General features: G+C 68.1%; 2 protein-coding genes across 4 annotated transcripts; both read left to right on the forward strand.

Annotated features, from left to right (window-relative positions):
• Positions 1-3474: 3474 nt before the first annotated feature.
• Positions 3475-6318, forward strand: HYAL2 (hyaluronidase 2). The gene is made up of 3 exons (XM_052778731.1): positions 3475-4799; positions 5468-5557; positions 5724-6318. The coding sequence occupies exons 1-3, from the start codon at positions 3855-3857 to the stop codon at positions 6120-6122; spliced, it is 1434 nt and encodes a 477-aa protein (XP_052634691.1). The 5' UTR covers positions 3475-3854; the 3' UTR covers positions 6123-6318.
• Positions 6319-6586: 268 nt separating this feature from the next.
• HYAL1 (hyaluronidase 1) lies at positions 6587-9545 on the forward strand. 3 transcript variants are annotated; one of them, XM_052778342.1, is made up of 4 exons: positions 6587-6980; positions 7778-8708; positions 8914-9003; positions 9095-9545. In XM_052778342.1, exons 1-4 carry the CDS (start codon positions 6670-6672, stop codon positions 9410-9412), a joined length of 1650 nt encoding a protein of 549 aa, XP_052634302.1. In that variant the 5' UTR covers positions 6587-6669; the 3' UTR covers positions 9413-9545. The 3 variants fall into 3 exon arrangements, with proteins under 3 accessions (XP_052634302.1, XP_052634303.1, XP_052634304.1); XM_052778343.1 differs by having other exon boundaries at positions 6916-6980; positions 7495-8708; XM_052778344.1 differs by lacking the exon at positions 6587-6980 and adding an exon at positions 6987-7652.

Consider the following 9545-nt stretch of genomic DNA (forward strand, 5'->3'; position numbering starts at 1 on the left):
TGCAAGTCCAAGAGCTGCCTTACTGGAGAGAGCGGGTGGGCAAGCGGCTCTGTCCGTGGGCAGACGAAGGAGATGCTGGAGAGCCAAGGGGAGGTGGGCTTTGCCATGCCGGTCTGTTTGCTGCTGGCACTTCAAGCCCCGTTTTTTCGGGAGAGGGGCGTTTGTGCACGTGTGGCTGAACTGGTGGTGAAGGAGCCACGAGTCAGGGCCGTTTCCAGGTGCTCCAATTTGGCACACGGTGCTGGCAGGAGTTGGTGGCTTTGTCGGGCTGTGACTGTGCTTGTAGCTGCTGTGACATCCTTTATGTATATAACTAAAATGTGTTTGTATAAATATATGTAATTTTCCTGTTCAGCCCCAAAGCGTTGGAGCTCGGGCCCCTCTCCCCTCCCCTGTGGGGAGGGAGGTCTGGAGGGACCCGGGAGGCAGCGAGGGACCGGGGCGTCCTGGGCAGCCCAGCCTCAAGCCGACCTCTTCCCATCCCTCTGCCCAATCCCCGTGGGGGGGGGAGGATCCACTTGTCTGCTCCTTCATCGCCTGCCCTGCCAAATCAGTGCCTCATTAATCACCGGGGCCTGACGACTTTCTCGAACCCGGCATGACCCCGTGCCAGGATGCTGCCCGTCCCCCCAAGTGGTGCTGGCTGTCCACGGGGCGAGCGTGATCTCACTTTGTGCCCCGTGTCCTGCCCCCAGCAGCCCTGCGAATGTTTTCCTGCAGCCACCACCACCTCTCATCATTTCCTCCGCGCAAGCCGGCTCGGAAATGAGCTGCTGACGAAAGCTGTAATGAGAGAGTGGTGCGGCGTGTCCTGCCAGCGCTTTGGCTTGCGGGGGATGAGGCTCTGGGACTTTTGCCCAGGGCCCCAACCCCAGGAGGGACAGATCGTGGTGGCCTTGAGGGGGACCGGGTGGCTGCGCAGGGCGGTAGGGCTCGGCGAGGTTAAACAAGGCGGTGGCTGTGGCTCGTTGGCCCTGCGAGCATCTCTGTGTCCACTGGGGTCACCCCAGTCCCCCTCCTGCTGCCCACAGGGCAGAGCCGTGCCCGCAGCCCCCGGCCTGGGGCAGAGGCAGGTGCCGACCTCCCCTCCTGGCCCCGCGGCTGCTCCGTCCCCAAGCCGAGCTCCTCTCCCACCTTGCCCGGACCTGTCCGGCACGAGCGGATGTGACTCACGCCCCATTATCTGGCATCCGTGAGGGATTCGTAGCCGCCCGCGTGGGGCAGCTCGCCTGCTCGGCTCACCCCGGGCACTGCCCACCTCCGCTGCCCCGCGCCCCTCTCCGCTCCCATGCCTGCCTGGGAACAGCTTAAAATCCCGTCACGCTCAGCAGGGTGAGACGGGAGAGGGGAGGCTGGATCTGTCCAGCTGCCCCCTCCCAAAATCCAGGGTCTTCCCTATGGGAAGGGAGGAGGGAAACCGAGGCAGGCGATGCCGAGCCCTCCTGAGGGGACGGCAGCGAGAAGCTGTGTTGCGTTGAGGACTTCCAGCCCTCCCGGCAGCGGAAAGCTGTGACCCCTTCGGCCACCCGGCTGCCAGCGGGTCTGGTTACCTTCGGCCCACAAGGCCGTGGAGGATGGAAAATTTTAGGCATTTCTGCTGCAGGCGAAGGGAGCCTGTTTACTGCCCGGAGGGGAAGGGCAGCGCCCGCCAGCGCTGGGATTTCTTGGCTCCCCACAATCTCTCTCCGGAGGGTTTTGGCAGCCAACGCCCGGCCGGTGGCCGACCTTCCCTGCCCGTCTCCCGGCCTGTGCCTGCCGTTGCCCGCAGGCCAGGCTGAGCTGTGGGGTGCAGCTCGGATTCGGAGCGGCCAGCCCGGACGCTGTGCCCGTCCCCAACGGTACCGTCACCCCCTTGGTGGGAGCTTCGCCGTGAAAGCTGAGACCCAAGCGGGTCCCACTAACGGGAGCCATCTGCGGGTGCCGGCGGCCCTGGGCTTGGCACCGCCGGCACCGAGAGCCGGCACCGAACAATGCCGGGCTCGGCGCTCCCACCCGCTCTCCGGGGAGCTGACGGGCGGCTGGGGAGCGCTTCCGCAGATTCAGCCCTGCTTCCTTCCCCCACCGGCCCCGGCACACCCTCACGCTCTGGCCCCGGTGCTTCCTCTGCGGGGGCACCCCGATGGCCCCCAGCCCGCCGGGGCCAGCCCTGGCCAGAGCGGGCAGGGGACGGGCAGGACATGGGGACCGCCACATGGCTGGTCCTTCAGCCCTGCCTGTCCCGCTGCCCACCCGGAGGAACCCGCCGGAGCCTCGGCGGTGCCCCGGGAAGGAAGCCCCCCGCCTCCCCCAGCCCCGCTGCCCCTGTGGCCCCCTTGTGTCCCCCCCCCGGGCAGGAAACCGGTGGGGCCGCGGCTGAGTCAACAGCACGGACTCCCCCGGTCCCGCACAGGACGTCCTGCCCGGGGGGTGACAAGGGGGCTGCACTGCCCAGGGGACACCGCTGTTCTGGGGTCACCACCGCCCTGGGGTCACCACCAGCCTGGGGTCACCACCATTTTGGGAACAAGGTGATCCTGGGGACACCATCCCGGGGTCACCGCTAATCCGGGGTCACTGCTGTTCCAGGGTCACCACCATTTTGGGGACAAGCTGATCCTGGGGACATCATCCTGGGGTCACCGCTGTTCCGGGGTCACCACCATTCCGGGGTCACCACCATTCCGGGGTCACCACTGTTTTGGGGACAAGGTGATCCTGGGGACACTATCCCAGGGTCACCACCAGCCTGGGGTCACCACCGTTTTGGGGACAAGCTGATCCTGGGGACATCATCCCAGGGTCACCGCTGTTCCGGGGTCACCACCATTCCGGGGTCACCACCGTTTTGGGGACAAGGTGATCCTGGGGACACTATCCCAGGGTCACCACCAGCCTGGGGTCACCACCGTTTTGGGGACAAGCTGATCCTGGGGACACCATCCTGGGGTCACCGCTGTTCCAGGGTCACCACCGTTCCGGGGTCACCACCGTTCCGGGGTCACCGTCATTCTGGGGTCACCACCATTTTGGCGTGACCATGATCCTGGGGTCACCACCACCCTGGGAACACCACCATTCTGGGGTCACCACCATTTTAGGGTCACCACCGTTTTGGGGACACCCCCCCCCGCCCCCGCCGAGCGCCGCAGCCCCTTGCGCCCCGCCCCCCCCCGCGCCCCACGGCGCCCCCTGCCGGCACCCCCGCGGCCCCGCCCCCTTCCGCCGCTCGGGGGGGCGGGGCTTCCCGGGCCGTACCAAGCGCGGCGGGGCGAGGGGGTGACGCTCCTCGCCCGGTGCCGCGGCCCCACGGAGGTGTATGTGCGTGTGTGTGTGGGGAGGGGTGGTCCGCCGGCGATCCTCTCCCCCGGGGCCCCGCCATGGTCCGCGCCGCCATCCCGGCGCGGCGCGGTCGGGGCGGGGCCGGTCGGGGCGGGGAGGCGGCGCCCCCGCGGGTGGTGCGCGCCGGGGAGGTTTAAAGCGGGCGGCGGGGGGAGGCAGCGCCGGTGGGAGTCGGTGGCGGGGGATGGCGTGAGCCGCGGCCAGACCCGGGCGGGGGAGCGGAGGAGAGCGGAACGGGGCCGCGGGGGGGGCCGCGCCCCGGGGCTTTGTGTGCCGGTCTCGGACAAAGGCGGCGGCGCCGCGCCGGCACCCGCGGGAGCGGCGGGGAGCGAAGACCGGGACCGGGATTCGTGGGGGCTCTGCCCGCACCTCCCCCGGGACTCCTCAGCCCCGGGCGGGGGGGTTGCGGGGAGGGGGCTCGGGGCGGGGTTTGCCTTGGGGGGGGGGGTGCGGGCAGAGCCGCCCCCTGCCTGCACCCCCTGCCTGCACCCCGCTCCTGACCTCTCCCCGCTGCCCCCAGGCCCCCGTCGGGCAGGATGCGCGGGGGCTGCGCGGCGGTGGCGGCTGTGCCCTGGCTGGCCCTGCTGGCCCTGGCCCGGCAGCCCCCCGAGAAGCCGTCGGCCGCCCCCCTGCTCACCCGCCGGCCCTTCCTGGTGGCCTGGAACGTGCCCACCCAGGACTGCAAGCCCCGCTTCCATGTGTCCCTCGACTTCAGCATCTTCGACCTGCAAGCCTCCCCCAACGAGGGCTTTGTGGGGCAGAACATCACCATCTTCTACAAGGAGCGCCTGGGGCTCTACCCCTACTACACCAGCCAGCGCGTGGCCGTCAACGGCGGCGTCCCCCAAAACAGCAGCCTGTCCGAGCACCTCGCCCGTCTCCAGGAGGGCATCAGCAAGTACATCCGCTCGCCCACCAAGGAGGGGCTGGCCATCATCGACTGGGAGGAGTGGCGGCCCATCTGGGCTCGCAACTGGAAGCCCAAGGACATCTACCGGGAGGTATCGCAGCAGCTGGTGTACCAGCGGCAGCCGACGTACCAGCGGCAGCCCACCTGGTCCCGCGAGGAGGTGAACAAGCAGGCGGTGTTCGAGTTTGAGTCGGCCGCCCGGCAGTTCATGGTGCGCACGCTGCGTGTGGCCAAGAGCTTCCGACCCAAGCAGCTCTGGGGGTTCTACCTCTTCCCCGACTGCTACAACCATGACTACAGCAAGAACAAGGAGAGCTACACCGGGCAGTGCCCGGACGTGGAGAAGACGCGCAACGACCAGCTGGCGTGGCTCTGGAGGGAGAGCATGGCCCTCTACCCCTCCATCTACCTCGACCTGCTCCTGGCCTCCACCCCCAACAGCCGCAAGTTTGTGCGAGCGCGGGTGATGGAAGCCATGCGCATCTCGCAGCAGCACCATGATGGCTACTCTCTGCCCGTCTTTGTCTACACCCGGCCCACCTACATCCGCAAGCTGGACGTGCTCAGCCAGGTAGGGCTGCGCCACCTGGATGTCCTCGTCCCAAGCCCCGGGCGCCTGGGCTCTGGGGTCAGCAGAGGTGGTCCTTCTGCCCGTGTCCCATCTCTCTCCCCTGGAGCGGGGTGGCTCTGGAGGCTGGTGTCCACCCTCACGGTGCTACTGGCACCTCGTGGTTTGGTGGGGTGGGGAGCAGCACCCTTTGGTGCGGGGCTGGCCCCGGGACCAGGAGGTTTGCCCAGCCCTGCCTCTCTTCCTCCAAGGGGGGGGGGGTCACGGTGTGGGGACCCCCAGCTCAGCCCCTCTGTGGGTGGGTGATGGGGTGCCATGAACCACCCCCGTTATGGGTGAGGTGTCTGGCAGCAGGACTCACACCAATGGTTACCATCACCAGGGAAATACCTGGGAGGTGCTGTAGGACTCCTGGGTCCTGGCAGCCAGGACCCTGGGCTGTGTGAGCCCATAGTCCCTGTGCTGTGCTGGCTCAGCCCCCGGAGAGGAGGAGGGCAGTGGTGGGGAGTCTCGTCCCCAAAGAGCTGGGACAGTCCCCTCTTCCCCGTGGCCTGGAGCAGAGATGGGGTCTTGCCTCCCTGACCCCACAGTGGGCTCTTTGGGGCACACCGTGCTGGGGGTGTGGATGCTGTGTGGAGTCTGTGGGCACTAACTGGGCTCTGTCCCTGCAGCCGGACCTGATCTCCACAATTGGAGAGAGCGCAGCGCTGGGTGCAGCTGGGGCCATCTTCTGGGGCGACGCGGACTACACCAAAAACCGGGTAGGTTTGGGGTCAGCATGCTTCTGGGGAGGTAGATGATGGATGGAGAATCATCGGCCCCCAGAGGGGGACCAGTGGCTCAAGGCTGGGGTGTCCTGTCCATCTGGGGTGCTTCTCTCCCTGGGGTACCCCAACATGCCTCTGATCCCCCCCCCCCCTTCCCCAGGACTCGTGCCAGATCATCAAGAACTACCTGGAGGGGGACCTGGGCCGTTACATTGTGAACGTCACGACAGCAGCGCAGCTTTGCAGCACGGTCCTGTGCCAGGGCCGGGGCCGCTGCCTGCGCCAGGACAGCACCGCTGATGTCTTCCTCCACCTCAACTCTACCAGCTTCCAGCTGCGGCACCGGGACGAGGACCACCCCCAGCACCCCCTCTTCTGGGCCGAGGGCCAGCTGTCCTCAGCTGACACCCTCTTCCTACGGACCCACTTCCACTGCCACTGCTACCAAGGTTGGCAGGGCAGTGGCTGCCAGGTGCCCGCTGGCCCCCGCAGCGATGCCCCTGACCCCCTGGCACCGCTGGGACTTGGGGTGCTGTTGCTGCTTGCAAGCTGGCACTAACCCCTCCCTGGACTGAGCTGGTCCCCCCGGCACCCCCTTTCTGTGGTGGCAGAGGGGACCTATTTAAGATATCCCTACCCTGCCTCTGAGGTAGCTCATTATGGGGGGCTGCCCTTCACGGGGGGGGGGGGGGAAGAGCTGTGTGGTTGCCCCACCTCTGCCCTCCCTGCTGTGGGGCAGGTGCTCCCGATGGGGATGGGGGGGGGGTGGCCCTCCTCTCTTATAAGGAGAGGGATGGGGGCAAGGGGAGCATGGGGGCAGGGAGTGGGTGCTGTGTGGTGCTAAGCCCCTGTGCGCTGCCCCATACCAAAGTGCTTTACCTCGAATAAAGCTGGGCAGAGTGCGAGTGGGGCGTGGGCTGATTTGGGGATGGGACGGGGGGAGGGGAGCAGTACAGGTCCCCTAGGACCTAACCCTTCTCCCAGGCATAGCCTTCCCGGCGTGGGGGCATCGGGGGGGTGGGTGCGCTGCTCGGGGAAGGCACGGCGCGGGGAGGGGTTGGAACTTCCCCCGCGGTGCCGCTGCCGCGCCGGGTGGGAGCCGCGGGATGCGGCCGGGCCACCCACGTGGAGGCTGCCGCGGGACCGCCCCGGGCGCTCCATGGCCACGCCTCTTGCCTCAGACTCCGCCCAGGCCGGGCTCCGCCTCCGGGCTGCCAGCGGGCCGCTCCCGGCGTGGCCACACCCCCCGGAGTTCCTCGGCCCCGCCTCCGGCCGGAGACACGCGCTCGGCCCCGCCCCGCGGTGCGTGGGCGGTGGGCACGGCAGGATCGGGGCTGCGGGGACGTACCCCCCCCCCCCCCGGGACCGGGACAGCGACAGCGGCGGGGGGACGCCGTCCTCTGCGCCACGGCCGGGGGTGGGTACGGCCCTGCGGGGGCGGGGGACGCCCCTGTGCCACGAGTGTCCCCCAGCGGTGCCCTCGCGTGGCTCCTGTCGCCGTGCCACAGCGTCCCCGGCGCAGCCCGGCCCCGCCTTTGCCCGTGCCCTTTGCAGCCGCTCCCGGCGCTGCCCCGTCCTCGGGGCGCCCGTTGGCACGGCCCAGCCCCGCGGTGCCAGGACGACCGACCCTGCGTGGCACAGCACCCCTCGGCCGCCGTGCGTGTCCCCGGACGGTGCCCTCCTGTGCCTGCTGTCCTGTGCCACGCGTGTCCCCGGACGGTGCCCTCCTGTGCCACCACCGTTCCCTGGGCTGCGTCCTGCCGGGTCCTGCCCGATGCCGTGGGCTTCCTCCCCGCAGTGCCCTTCTCCCGCCAGCTAATGGCCGATGCTCCGCACTTCCCCAGCGGCACCCGCCCGGCGCAACCCACGTCCGTCACCGTGACCTTGGGGCCCCCCCCCCCGCCCCCGTCCGTGTCTGTTTGTCTTTCCAGTCCAGCTCATCGCCGGCCCCGTCACCGGGTGTTGACTCTGCGCATTCCTCCCCAGCCGGGGCCCGCCGCCGCCAGTCCCCAGCACGCTGCTGTCCCCGCTCCGGGGACGCCGTGCTGGGCTCCGGCTGCTGACAACTTTGGGGACTTCACGTGAGGAGGTGGGAGAGGTGACCCTGGGTGACTGGCACCGCTCGGGGACGGGGGTGTGGATTAATGCCAGCCCCAGCTTGGGGTGGGGATAAAAGCGTTGAGGTCTCAGCCTGCCTCGGCTCTCCCCAAGCAGCTCCGGCACCCATCCTGTGCCTGCTGGCACAATGGCATCGGGCTGGTCCTGCTGGGTCCTCCTGCTGCTCCTGCTCGCCCCGGCCCACGCCGGGGGGCCTGGCCCCGTCCTTGTCGACCGCCCCTTCGTCACCGTCTGGAACATCCCCACCGAGCGCTGCGCCAAGAAGTACAATGTCACCCTCAACCTGGAGGTCTTCGATGTGTTGGCCAACGACCAGCAGTCCTTCATCGGGCAGGACATCACCCTCTTCTACAGCAAGGAGCTGGGGCTCCTCCCCTACTACACATCTGATGGGGTGCCAGTGAACGGGGGGCTCCCCCAAAATGCCAGCCTGCAGGCCCACCTCCACCAGGCCGCCCGGGACATCGAGGTCACCCTGCCCAGCCCTGCCTACGGCGGGCTGGCCGTCATCGACTGGGAGAAGTGGCGCCCGCTGTGGATCCGCAACTGGGCCTCCATGGACATCTACCAGCAGAAGTCGGAGGAGCTGGTGCGGCAGCAGCACCCGCAGTGGCCCCCCAAGCTGGTGAAGGAGACGGCTGAGCAGCAGTTTGAGCAGAGTGCCCGCAACTTCATGGAGCAGACCCTGCAGCTGGGCGAGACCCTCCGTCCCAACGGCTACTGGGGTTTCTACGGCTTCCCCGATTGCTACAACAACAACTTCGACAGCCTGCCCTACACCGGGACGTGCCCGGCAGTGGAGCAGCAGAGGAACAAGGAGCTGTGGTGGCTCTGGGAGAGCAGCCGGGCACTCTACCCCAGCATCTACCTACCTCCCTGCTTCAACGGCACCAACAAGGCGCTCGCCTACGTCCGGCACCGCGTGGCCGAGGCTTTTGCCGTCCAGCGTGGCATCCTTGATGGCGGCATTCCTGTCCTGCCCTACTCCCAGATCACCTTCGACCACACCGTCGACTTTCTCTCCCAGGTGATGGGGACACGGGGACAGTGGGCACCTCTCAGGCTGATGGGTTGATGCTGGGGAGTCTTTAGCTCTGCTGGGGCAGCGATGGGGACACGGGGATGGTGGGCACCTCTCAGGCTGATGGGTTGATGCTGTGGAGTCTTTAGCTCTGCTGGGACAGCGCAGGGGCTTTGGGCACCGCTGACTTCTCCTCTCCCCTTGGGTGCAGGAGGACCTGATGAACACCATCGGGGAGAGTGCGGCTCAGGGCGCTGCTGGCATCATCCTCTGGGGCAGCCTCAACGACAGCATGTCCAAGGTGAGTGTGGTGGGTGGCACTGCGCCACCGCCTGCAGGGACCCCCCCCTTCCCTGGCCGCACAGGGCTGTGACACTGCTGTGTCATTGCAGGAGATGTGCCTGAGGCTGAAGGACTACGTGGACGGGCCCCTGGGCCACTACATCGTCAACGTGACGGCCAGCGCCGATCTGTGCAGCCGGAGCCTGTGCTCCGGCCAGGGCCGCTGCGTGCGCCAGGAGAACAAGCAGGGCTTCCTCCACCTCGATGCCTTCCGCTTCACAATCGACTTGCAAGCCGGCAAGCCCTGGCTGGTGGCCCAGAGCGTGGAGTCCGGTGACGATGTCTCCCGCCTGGCCGAGGAGTTCAGCTGCCAGTGCTATGACAAGTGGCAGGGACCCCGCTGCGACACCCAGGGCTTCGCCGAGTGACACCCCTCTCCCCCTCCCCCCTGCCAGGGACAACGGGGTGGGCAAGGTGACACCATCCTGTGCCCCAGCACCCTCAGTGTGGGGTTGGGAACCCAAACACGAGGCTGCTAATAAAACCGGTAGGCACCCACAA

Source organism: Harpia harpyja, chromosome Z (genome assembly GCF_026419915.1).
Source record: "Harpia harpyja isolate bHarHar1 chromosome Z, bHarHar1 primary haplotype, whole genome shotgun sequence".
Classification (NCBI taxonomy): Eukaryota; Metazoa; Chordata; class Aves; order Accipitriformes; family Accipitridae; genus Harpia; species Harpia harpyja.